The 13,164-nt window shown below is 39.0% G+C and overlaps 2 protein-coding genes across 2 annotated transcripts; one reads left to right on the top strand and one right to left on the bottom strand.

Moving 5' to 3' along the window:
• The first annotated feature begins 1,214 nt into the window (after positions 1 to 1,214).
• Positions 1,215 to 4,950, top strand: bnip4 (BCL2 interacting protein 4). The gene is made up of 6 exons (XM_034152160.1): positions 1,215 to 1,411; positions 1,995 to 2,166; positions 2,280 to 2,340; positions 2,939 to 3,045; positions 3,396 to 3,545; positions 4,344 to 4,950. Exons 1-6 carry the CDS (start codon positions 1,369 to 1,371, stop codon positions 4,384 to 4,386), a joined length of 576 nt encoding a protein of 191 aa, XP_034008051.1. The 5' UTR covers positions 1,215 to 1,368; the 3' UTR covers positions 4,387 to 4,950.
• Positions 4,951 to 5,026: 76 nt separating this feature from the next.
• Positions 5,027 to 9,759, bottom strand: ppp2r2d (protein phosphatase 2, regulatory subunit B, delta). The gene is made up of 10 exons (XM_034152159.1): positions 9,585 to 9,759; positions 9,315 to 9,389; positions 8,709 to 8,806; positions 8,426 to 8,591; positions 8,196 to 8,308; positions 7,933 to 8,110; positions 7,658 to 7,822; positions 7,229 to 7,398; positions 6,822 to 6,913; positions 5,027 to 6,709 (listed from the first exon to the last, which is right to left on the bottom strand). Exons 1-10 carry the CDS (start codon positions 9,589 to 9,591, stop codon positions 6,430 to 6,432), a joined length of 1,344 nt encoding a protein of 447 aa, XP_034008050.1. The 5' UTR covers positions 9,592 to 9,759; the 3' UTR covers positions 5,027 to 6,429.
• Between the last annotated feature and the right edge of the window lie 3,405 nt (positions 9,760 to 13,164).

Consider the following 13,164-nt stretch of genomic DNA (forward strand, 5'->3'; position numbering starts at 1 on the left):
CTGGATGATCTATCTGTGTGGCTTACAAGTGAAATTGCATGTGTGCAATATGACACAAGGCATGCTTTTTCACCATTGCTGGGACAGAATTTAAAATTATTTTATTTTTGGTTTATGTCTTTTTTTGAAGCTGTCTATGCATGATTCCTCATTAACTGCTCTCTCAATACTGTTAAAAGTATATGTTCTGTTTGTGCTCAATATCTTGTGAGCATGGTCCTGAACCAAATTAGATGAAATTAGAAAAAATCAGGCATACTTACCAATTCCAGTAATAACACCGTGAACAAACAGATTACAGAAAATGAAAAGAGTGAATTATGAAACAAAATCATGTAGCACCAAAGTGCTGAATTAATAGTGCCTGTTTGTGCTTGCCTGTGTTTTGAGGAAAACTGCAGAATTAACTTTTTTAGTGATTACCCAAGAAAATGATGTCTGTTTTAAATAATCTAGTAAATTCCATGTAAACTATGATCTTCCAGGAAGGAGAACACAACCAGGAATAATAAGCCCCCTCATTTGCAGAAATAATTAGATTTTGCAAAAATAATCAGTCATGCTAATCTCCACGGGAGCAAACATAATTAAATTTGCCAGTCTCAAATTTGGAGATGCCTCTCTAAGAACTCAGCGACAATATTGTGTTTTACCTTGTCAATAGTCAGTCGTTGTAAGTCACTTGGGGAATAGTTAATTAAAATAAGCCCTTAGACACTTAGTAATAGGTTTTCCTTGGTTAATTCTATGCTCCTCAGGGCAGGTTGCAAACACTCTCTAAACCTGCAAGTGTTCATTGTGGTTGGCACACAGGACAGGAGCATAAGACAATGCAACAGAAAGTGCATGTGTCATGTAGTATATTGACTACAGCAAATATATATTTTTTTGTAATTAAAGGTCAAATATTTGCACCTTATGCAGTTTAATAGTTAGATTTGTGTGGCCTTTATAACAAGGTATTTAGTATGGAGTAACTGAGAGAGACTGGGAGTAATGAGCAATGACTGCCATCTACAGACATGTGTGTGTAACTGCTAACAACTAAGGTTCAACCAACATGTGAAATGAGCTGACACGTTCTCTTTGGGCTGTAAACATCATGTTATAAAACAGCTTATATGAAACTTGCTTATCATGTTATTGAGGTTGTTCAGAGAGCGTGTCCGGGCATGCGCGCTCTTCAGGGTGGCACACTCTCTTTCTGCGTGCTCTGCGAGCCAATCACATTTCAGATAAACACAATATTGCGTCATTGTTATTGTGGTGGTTGGTGCTCCAGCTGCTTGCTTAGGGATTTCGCCATCATTTCGATTACACGTATGCATTTAAAACTAACGGCTGGACCTTCAAGATCACACCAGTAAAATGTCGCAGCAAAAGGAGATTTCATCGGACGACAGTTTGCAAGGTAACGAATAACCGACGAAACATCTTGTAGCTAACCAGTGGTTATGCTGGCGCTAGCTGAAAGTAGGGAATCACAGCGTTATATTACTATACTTAGCCCGGAGGTAAACACTGTATCTGGATAACTAGCTATGTTAAAGCTCAACGCTACCTATGTTTTTTCGAGACTGGAGAGCCCTACAAAGATTATAAACCCAGCGGCATAGTCAGTAAATAAGGTTTAACTGTATTGTTGTACCATCAAAATGACCTCAAGGCAGATTACAGGGTGCCTCTGTTTATTTTTCTAATTTAGCCCTAGCCTGTGTGTTAGTCCCAGGCCCAGCATATAGAATCAGAAAACCTTTATTCACCCGACAAAGGGGACATTTACTTTGTGACAGCAGAGTAAAGAGCCAAAAATGGCTAAATATTAATAAAGAAAGCATTACAAATACTATAGATACAAATAGAAATACGACAAATTACAATTTAATTTACAATAATACACATCCAGGGTGACAAAACAAAGTATAGAGTAACCAATGATGCCATTATGGATACCCCTCAAATGTAATGTGTTAAAACTATGTTTTTGATTTAAGGTTCCTGGGTTGAGCTGAATTTCAGTGGCAATGGCTCTCAAAACACTAGTCATCATGGAAGCCAGGAACAAATCCCCATGTCCTTCCAGGAGTGTGACATGGAGAAAATGCTGGTAGATGCACAGCACGAGTCAGGCAAAAACAGCTCCAGAGGAAGTTCTCAGTGCAACAGGTTTGTAATGGGGGAAGGGAAGCACAGTTTTTGTTTTGTTTGTATGTTGTGTAATACTGATCATCTATGTGTCACTCTTAACTGACCTTTTTGTGTTGTCTTCTTCACACTAGCCCTCTTAGAGCCCAGACCCCTCTTCTTCTGTGTAGAGGATCAGAGACAAACAGCTCACAGGTACAATTTTACTCAACATTTCATATGGTGTTTTACAGCATAATGTTGCTTTAGTTAAAGGGGACCTATCATGCAAAATGCACTTTTGTACGTCTTTTATACATGAATATGTGTCCCCGGTGTTCCAGGGAACTCACCAAGTGTCAGAAAACACAACCCTCTCTATTTTCCTCCATACCCAAATCTCTAAAAAAGGGGCTGCAACGGATCTGATAAAAACTGATCCAGATTTGAACACTGTCCTGACGTCAGGACAGTGGCGCTACGGCTATTGGGCCAACTCCACCAATCAGTAGGAGACAGCCACCCATTGCCGTTCGAAAGCGCTGGAGACGCTGTAGTACATATGCCAGGCCTCTAGATAGTGCTGTTGCTCACAGAATCAACCCTTGCAAAAACAGAGCTAACATTTTTCAAATTGAGTGAAATGAGGCATGGCTAAAATGCATGATCTGTTTGGTATTTTGAAAAAAAAGTATAAATATGCCTTATATAGGTATGGTCCTACACTATATTATTCAAATATAGCATGATAGGTCCACTTTAATATCAGTTATGGCCAAGTTGTTGCTTGATTTTCCACATTTACTGTTTTCAGTCAGATGAAGACTTTCAGGAAAGAAGATGGGAAGTGGAGAACATTATGAAGAAAAACGCTGACTGGATCTGGGACTGGTCCAGTCGACCTGAGAACAATCCACCAAAGTAAGTGCTCATGTGGTAACTCTTAGTATGATTATTTTATAACAAAAATGTGCTGTTAGGTATTTATAGATGCAAATTATTGATGACTATTAAACCGTCTGAATACAATTATGATCTAATCCACATATGAGAAAATGGCAGTGATAACTGATAACAATAATGGAACATGGTTAGCGAACAAATATAAAGCTCTATAATCTCTTACACATATTAGTCTATGTATATATATCTGAGACTGTGATTTCTTACTGTATTGTTTGTGTAAGTAGAGGTGTTGATGTGATAATAAACTGGCACTCATTGATTTCTATGTATTCATAACAGTGAAACATTGATGTGCTTCTCTGTAGGGAGTTCCTGCTGAAGTACCCTAACCGCACGACCTCTCTCAGCATCAGGAACACCAGCGTCATGAAGAAGGGAGGCGTTCTCTCTGCTGACTTTCTGAAGCTTTTCCTTCCTTCATTAATACTTTCTCACATACTGGCTGTTGGCCTAGGGTAAGCCTCATAATTACATCTCTAGCTGTGGCAATATTACAGTAACTCAGAAAAACTAAAAACATTGCAGAACATTGCAAAAGGATTTATAAAAAAAATGTTTAAAGCCCAGATTTGTACCACATTCAATTGATGTACTCGCCTATAAATAATCAAAGAATTTGACACGATTGATTTGGTATTTTTCATATAATAATACATGAACATATAGACTAGTTTTCCATTTTGTTTTGAAACATCACTGATGCAAACAGACCTTTAACTGCACCCACACACCATGAATAATTTAGTGGTTGTCGAGTGTTAGTCTCTGCATTAAATGGCCTGTCAATTACTTCAGAGTGATGGATTCCAGTGTAGTGTTTACATGTTTTTTTGCAGGACAACTGTTGTACCTCTAACATATGTAGGATAGAAGATAACAGTATTGCAGTAACACAAAAAGCAGTTCCAAAACTCAAATACCCTGTAGAAAGTGGCAGCCCTATATTTTTTCCTCATGATCAGTGTATCATATTTAGTGGGCAAACAGTAAAAATAACTCAGTAGTGTACTATTTATACCTTTGTCATGTGCATTGTCAGAAGGTTATGTTAAGTTCCAGTAGTAATCAATGCTAAATATGTATGTTTATTAATTACTTAAGACAAATGTAACATGGAACAGATATTTTTGTATTGATAGTATTATTCTGATAAAGTAGAGCCTTCAATTGTGAGCATCAGCATCCTCTGTTTTCTTTTGTATATTTTGTTCTCAGTACCATCTTTTTTGACATGTTTGTCTCTCTTCTTTTAGGATATACATTGGGAAGCGCCTTACCTCCCACAGCACCTACTAAGTAGGACGGTGGTCTGTTGCGACACCATGTCACCTTGATGTGACCACTTCGGCATGCCTTAAAATGGGACCTTTTGATGATCAATGGGAGGTGGCCATGTGACAAGATCAAATTTCATTGAGGGCCCCTCTTAGCTCACACCTGTGTTAGAGTTAAGGATCTGTCAATAGCTGTCTTATGGTGTTTACTCCTGAACACAACAGTGACCTATCCTCTGCTCTTTGCTGTATTCCTAGTTCTGGCCTGGAGATGACCGTTTTGCTGCTTCCTGCTCCTTAAATCTGCACGTTAGGGAATATTGTACACCATGCCTTTTTCATTTTGCAATGAGATATCACTTTGATTTGAAAGGATACACTATCTGAGTTTTGAAGATCAGTTTTGGAGAAAGGAAATTGTTTTGACATGTAACTTTTATTTGTTTTCTTATGGATCATTAGCCTCGTATTAACGTGACTGCATCTATTATCGCTTGCTCAATTATTTGCAATTGTGATAAGTATTAAAGAGGACTGATATGGTCCATGATATTGATCATACTACACAATAAAAGTTGGAAATACACATATGGCCCTGATGGATTTTTAACCAGTATTAAAAAAAAAAAAATGTATTAAGGAAAGGACCACATGCAGATGAACACAATTAAAATTTTATTGAACTTTGGTCAAAATAATAAACAAGTGAATACATTGCCACCATGTTAGGAATCAATGGACAAAGACAATGCATTAATATGTGTTGTTTTAATGTCATCAGTATATGTTTTGTGTAGTCAACCTTCATTTCTGCATTCACAACTACAGAGATAAGATCCACATTTGCAATACGGTTTAAGTTTGGGTGACATCCCTAATAAATGAGTAAGGGCACATGTACGAGGCCTGTCTGAATTTCCTACTTATTACATGATTAGGAGGCACTCTTATTACATAAACTGTAGGGTGTGCAATTTCCTCCTTTGTGTTTTCATAGACAGCCACATATAGCAGCAGTATATGAGGACATAACTCTATAAAATAGGATTTACAAATAATGCACATGAGGTTTGTAAAACGTTTGGGGACATAACTTGTACAGTAGCTGTCACTGATAGAAGTAGGTATTAAGGCTGAAGATTCCCTTTGTCCTGGGCCCCATCTTGTGCCATGTAGTTTCCAGCCTACACCCTAAACATGGTCAAAAACAAGAAATTAATCTCTTGACACCAACACATTATCAGTTGTCTCCCACAGTGGTTCTGAAACTGGTAGCCCCAAATGGTATTTCCATAACAAGTTTGCTTGATCTGCTCAAAGACAGTGGTGTGACTGGACATTTCCCACCTCTCTACAACATAAAAACATGCAAAGCAATAAACATGTTTTAATACATACTTCTAAATTTAAAAACACATCTGTAGTTTTAGTTTCTTTTTATTATGTGGATGACAAGGTGTACTTGAGTAGATACAGTCAGTGAAATTATGTCACCGTATTTACTGGGTAAAGTAAGAGGAAGGGGAAAGAAAAGAAACAAGTCCACTTTCCAAATTCATGGCCTCTTCCACCTGTAGTTTGGCCTGAATACATGGCCAATGGGGGGAATGTTACAGTTAGGCTTATTGGCCATTAATCCGTGCTTCAGAAAGCCCAAAATCTTTGAGATGATGTTACAACTTTGACAAGACGTCATTTTAAGGGCTTCCAAGAGTTCTGTCGTTAAATCATGAAATGAAGGCTTAAAATGTCAACACAAACACCAACGTTCAAGAGTTTGACCTGACCTCTAGGGAGTGCCATTCCGTCAATTACACCCGAATTGGGTTTTCTGGGTCAGGGGGCATGTCGATTGCCCTGGTGCCAAAGGCAAAAACAACCTAAGCTCAGACTCAAAATAAAACAGGCCTATGGATCAACCTCCTGTGGCAAAAAAAGTAGACGCGTGCTTTCGAATTCTTCACCAGGAGGACAACGAGGCTGTTTCTTCTTATACAGATAGACAAGTAGTAGGCTTAACTACACAGATACGGTAAAAGCCCTATCCTCTGGAGCCCCAAATCTTCTAGTTGATTTTGTCCTGGAAAATGTACAAGTTGTTGGTGGCTGCCACAGCTATCACGTTATCTTTGGGGTGCCAGGCAGTGTGGAGGATCTTCTTGTTGAAGTCCAGGCTGTCCACGCTGATCTCATCCTTCTTCCTCTTGCCACCGGTGGACACTTTGCGCGGTTTGAGCGTAGCCCGTGGTTTGCTGCTCTCCCGGGACGCCTCCAGTGTGATGTCCCGCCTGGTGTTGCGGTCAAACATTCGGAAGAAGTTGTTGTAGGAGCCGGTCATGATGGCACTGGTGAAGAGAGAAAATAAACAGTCGTCAAACATGAGAAAACCAAAACCTATTATTTAGAAACACAATAAACAACTAAAAAGCAAAGCCGTACAAGCGTTTGGACACATACCTGTCACTGCCATTCCAGCAGCACTCAAACTTGTCAAAGATGCAGTCGTTTTCATACAAGGAGCAGAGCTTACTGCGAAGGTATTCATGTACCTGAAACAAAACGCAGAACTTTAAGCAAAAATATTCACTTGAAAAAAATTGGTAGAAAAAGTGTAAAGTAGCAGGGGAGGGGTAGCGGCACCACATGCTTGATGTTATATCACTTTGGGAAAGTCCTGACTTTTGACTGTTAATTGCCATGATCACAAAAATAGAACTTAGTGCTTTTCAGTCTATGTAAGAAATAGGAATACAGTCCCTCAGATCAGAGATCATTTTTTTTTAGGCACTGCAATGCTTATTATTGTTCTCACGCACATGGTTACATGTTGTATTTGAAGTCACTAGAGAAGTATGTTTATGCACCTGATATGTCTCCACTGGCCTGTTCTCCATGTTGAGGTCCCACACTTTGACGGAGAGGTAGTCACGTGTCATCATATAGCGTCCGCTGTGACTGAACTTCACGTCCGAGATGGAGGAAATGATCTCAGAAAAAAAGGATCGGCTGCTTGGATCCTCTGGCTCCTCAAAGACTAAAACAAAGATGGAAAAATCCCTGATTCTTAGTCCAAAATTGATACGCATTTTGTCTTTTTAATAATAGGCAACAGATATCAACACAATCTAGGCATGAAAAAGAAAACTACTAAAAATGAATATCTATCACACCCATATTAGTGTCACAAAGCAATATTACAGTAACAAATCTATCAAAAGTATTTATTAATTAATTGTTCTATTCAACACCTATCGATTGACTACACATTGCGGGCATACAGTTGAAATACTTACACTTTGAGTGCCTGTCGCAGAGTGCCGCTGCTCGCATGTCACAAAGGCGGATGGTGCCTTTGCTACTGCTGTACACAAATACATTGCATTGGTGTGGATGGCACTCAGCAGCTGTGATTACTTCTGTCAGTTCCTCCATGTTGGCGGGCTTGATGTCTACAATATCTGGGAACACACTGTTAAGGAACAAGCAGTCTTATGTTTCATCATGATACAATGCAGAGACTATAAGCCACACATCTAATAGATGTATTTCTGATGACGAAAAAGGATACTAAAACTTCTGTCTGTGATTTCCATGTGCCATAGATTTATTCTTAGGTCATCTGCGGAGAGGTACGTTTCATGATCACTATTTACAGAAATGGAATTAATGTGATAGGTGTGCGCATTTGCAAAGATCCTCCGTGGGCTTGCTTCTACCATGAGATCCATTGGCATCAGTACTGGTACCTGAAACAAACAACATGCATTTTTAGACAATATATAAAAAAACCTGTTCAAAAATTAGACAGGTCTGACGAATGATTAAACATACCCGTAAAGAGGTGATTCTAAAGGGGTCTCTAAGTCGTCCATCTTCATCTTTCAGGTTGTAACCTTCTGCTCTTTTATCTCTTTCACTTATTTTCCACAATTTGATAGTTTTATCTGACAACAATAGATAAGAAGAGGAGACAACAATTACCTGACAGGGATCAAGTTGCATCTTAGTTTCAAAAACTAACATTTCCAAATTATCAAAATAGATAGAAACCAAACTCTTACCATTTGTCGAAAGTAGAAAGTGAGCAGCATTTTGTTGGGGTAGCCATCTTATTTTATTAATTTTTTCCTCGATTTCTAAACTTTTCAAATAGTCAAATTCTGGCTCGTGACTCTGAAAAGTGCTATAGACGTTGTACTCCCCGCGCAGGTGTGGACGATTCTTTGACTGAAAACAAACACAAGTCATGTGGTTTAAACATTATTATTGCAGTCAGTCAGGATATAACTTCAGACAAAATGCTGTTGATGAACACATTCATCTGTCACTCCATGTGAGCCTTACCTCTTGTTCATGTTGGAATATCACTACTCTGCCTCCTTTATCTCCAGTTGCAAGTAATTCTCCAGAATAGTTGAACTCAACTGTTGAGATTATGTCAGCTGAAAATGCACAGAAATCAGAGTGAGTCACTTTATAGCTCAGTTTTTACCATCATATTTCTGATGACAACAAGAATCATGCTACTGTGTTAGGCTACAGACTAGAGACAATTCACTGGAATAAGGCATCACAGGCACACGGAGTCAAATTACACAACATGTACACCCATTGAAGTATGAATGAATGAAAACAAGCATGATGTCACTAGACAATTTATGGACGCAGCCCATTGACGTCATGGACACGGTCGCTCCCCTTTAATAGCTTAGCCACCACCTAGCATACAGCTAGCTCGCGACACACAGTAATGCACAGGAAAGGGCGTTTGTGCAACTGATCCACCAACAGCATCGCAGCACCCACAATAGCCGTCCAATATTAAAACATGTGTAAACATCCAGCTATCGTGCATCTCATGTGAAGCCCACAGAGCATCCTCATCATCAGACCATCAAGCTAGCTTCCCATCGTTTTAGCCTAGCCGCCGAGCTAACGTTAGCTACATACCTTCCGCAACATCTTCATCTATCGCTCCTTTCACTTGAGAGAAACACCACTGAAAATCATTTCCTCCTGCAACTCCTGTAGAAAATAACAAAGCGTTAGTTTGTGTGCGACTCGGGTTTGGTCTGACAATAAAATGACCTGACAGTGACACAGTTTGACAACTAGCAACTTAGCTTGCCAGCGCTAACATTGGCTAGCTAACTTGCAGATTCAGGCCATCACACACACCAAGTGAGGTGGGTCCTTTGCCTCCCTTCAAAAGTAGCTTACCCGCCATTGCTTCATGTAGCAGCTCTTGCTGTACACGGCTTGCGAAACTTAATCAACCAATGAGGCTTGCTCGGAGAAATAGATAGCATCCACAATCAGTGTGAAGACTCGGGTCCAGATCTGTCAAGACCACGGAAATTATCCGAGATTTTTTTCTTCCAAAATGGCGCACAGTACATGGAGAAATGACGTCATGCACACATGCCACATCCTGGCTCCATCCATCCTCCTGAGCATCATATTGTTAAATGTGCATCCAGCATGGCTTTTCTATGCATTTAACTTTATGTGTTTACATTATATATCAATACCTGCCTATGCAGCCTGTTAAATCAAATTCAGATTATATTATTATATATATTATATTATGGTCAGATTGCATTCACACCGAGATGTTGAAGCCAACAAAACCAAATAAACAAAAAATAGCCAGCATAAACAGCATTAAAATGTTCTTATCTTTAAGTCTTTGGCCATCTACGTTTCATAAATGTACATAATGTAAGTAATTGCTTAAGTCCTGGCAGGGATATAAGTAGGCCCAGGGCACACAACTCACACAAATATTAACAATTTATACTATTTATGATGACACTTTTTTTATTTTATTTGCTTGGTTGTTGTTAATGTTAGATAATCAATGGTCCTTCCTAACTCAAAATGATGTGACACCTTATAAGTACACCAGTTTTTATTCTATGGTCAGTGGGTGACATCTAGTGGTGAAATGATGAAAATCCAGTTTATACATGTTGGGTATATTCCACTTCTATAGGTATTACACTTGTTTGTTTGTAGCCTTTATTTAACCAGGTGAAAAATCCCATTGAGATCAACGATCTCTTTTTCAAGGGAGACCTGCAGTAAACTGAATGCAAACACATCCATTCTCTATTTCACAGACAACAACCTTTTGTATGTTGTATTATCTATTAATCTATCTATCCATCCAACTATCTTTTCATATTCTGCTCAACCCAGTGCTGCTCAGATTCCGTAAAAAATATGTCATTTATATCTATATTATTTATCTATTTCTGTGAGAATATTATGCTCAAATCGAAAAAATATGTTGTAGCTTCGGTAGTTGTTTTTAGTTCAATGATTATTTTTCTTTAAACAGCATTCTCTGAAGGGTTTGGGTTGTCAAGAATTGGGAGGAGGAGGATAGCCCATAGGGGAAAAGTCACATTCAGAAAAATACAAAAATGGTAAGTGCTGATGAAGTGTGAGAATATGTAATATCTGGGCCACATTTCTGTGGATAAAACAGAATAAACAGAAGTATGTACTTTTCTGTTAACCAGTCGATATAAATACACTATTCAAATATAAACTATATTCAGCTGAAATAAGGAAGGGAATAAGAAATCAACATCTCCTGTTTGCAGTTGCCAGTATATTCTTGTTTTACTTTTTATCCAAAAATAGCATAGTGGCCCAAAAGGCGTCATTAACAAATGGTGCTCATTTTTAACCAAATATTACTGGTCCCTTGTGTAATTGAAGCTAGTTAATTACCTGTCCTCGTTTTAAGCCACTGTGATTATAGGCTTTGGATACACACAGTTGGTTTTGCCTCCATAGTGGTTTTCAACTTTTTGTTTGCTGCATCTGCAGATTGTCCTGGAGGTGCCAAGTGAACAAATAGAGATGCACCCAGGAAGACCTGGACCAAATCTCACCAAAACCTTCTCCCCAGCATCTCCCGAGCTGCACATTCCTCTCATCACTCACATCGTCCCATGGGGAGCAGCAGAGCAGAGGCCTGGAGGTTAGGAAGACTATATCAATATCTATATATAAAGGTGGGCCAACTTGTACCTGCTGTATACATACAAGCTGGATGGTCTTTGGCTATTCATAGAAAAAATGGAAAAAAATGTGACATTAAAAATGCTCACAGGGCACATATTTGAACTAGTGTAACAATTGTACATTATACATGTGTTCCCCAAAATGCTTATCAAACTGCTGCAAAGTGTCTTTAAACATATACCCCAGTAAGCTTTAACACTTATATAGTTAATAATCCAATTAGTAGTTTATAGATGTAGGGATTTTACCTTTACATTAAAAACAGATCCATCACCACTGTTGTAAAACCATCATTATTTTAAGAACCACTTAAATCTTTAAAACATCCTTGACTTCAACACAAGGAGCCCTGTATAATTCCACACTGCACCTAATGGGTTTGCAGTGGCTTTTACCTCTATCTGATGAGGCTGTGCAGATGTTACTTGTTGGAGTGTGGTTAATATTCTATAAGTAAGGACAGAATAAGGGATGCTTAATATAGCTCAGAAATAATTGAAACAAGTTGTTTTGAATTCTACAATGGTCTTTACTATGTATACAACTCATTAATTACAGTGTAAAAAATAGCTGCCTTGAGTAACAGCACACTATTAAAAACATAACACACTGTTTGTATTCACCCTCGCAGTGTGAAGGAGAAACATTTGATCTGCGCCTAATTTGTGATTTAACAAACCGTACCGCTTAATTGTTGTGTACATTCGATTTTTCACATTTTTACAAGTTCAGTGTTGTGGCTGTGTGACTGTATGTGTGTGTATGAGTGTGTTTCCTGCCTTGCCGTAGCTTCATCAGGTATAAGGAGAGGTGTTGACTTTATTCCGAGCCTCCAGTAACACCACTGACTCTGATAGTTCCCCATCCCGGTGGGAATTCATTATAAGACAGCTAGAGGCTGCTTGTGGATGGTTACTGTGCTGCCCGTATGTTAACTTGTCGCTATCGCGCAAGGCAAACATGTGGTGCAGCTGCTTTCTCTGGCTGTGGGCAACCTGGAGAGATTGATTGGTGAGCCTTCTGTTTTATCCAGGATCAGGGCCACATTCAGTAGACATGGTGCCTCCGGAGAAGCAGCCATTTTCCCCAGAAAATATGGCTCATTACCAGCACAGACAAAATGAAGGTATATTGACTTTTTAACATCTTACAACATACCTATTTCTGAGCCGTTTACCAACAAGCATTTGTCTCCTGGAAATTTTTACTTTGTTTTATTCCCATGTAACTGAATGCGAAAACAGTCATGATTTTAACATGAGCTCATCGTGTCTCTTTTGACCAAATCAAACACGGCTACTGTCCTCATCTATTTCTGTTTCAATTTACACTCAAAGGCATGTGTGTAAATACCCTCACACATGCACCCGACACACACAAACACACCCTTCCCCCCACATTTGGTCCATCAGACAGTTTTTAACACAAACCATTGGCCAGTGGATGTGTCTGCTCTGCTCAGGGGCATAAGCTCTGTCCAGACCCTCAGTCTTAACTCTCTCTCTCACACACACACACTCAAACACACAAACAGCAAAGACAAACACAATCAATTATTCAACACTCTTGTTTTGGCTCATGTGTTTTTTCTTATTATTTCTGTTCTGTTGTTTCTATAGCATCCTCTGGCAACCTAACAGCCAGGAGGCCCTATGAGTGAGATACGACGCCTGATGACTTGAGGTCTGTGTATGTCTTTGTAATTTAGATTGCAGAGTATAATTTGCATGCACAGCCTTCGACATTGTCTCATTGTCTGAAG

The sequence above is a fragment of the Trematomus bernacchii genome, unplaced genomic scaffold, assembly GCF_902827165.1.
Source record: "Trematomus bernacchii unplaced genomic scaffold, fTreBer1.1, whole genome shotgun sequence".
Classification (NCBI taxonomy): domain Eukaryota; kingdom Metazoa; phylum Chordata; class Actinopteri; order Perciformes; family Nototheniidae; genus Trematomus; species Trematomus bernacchii.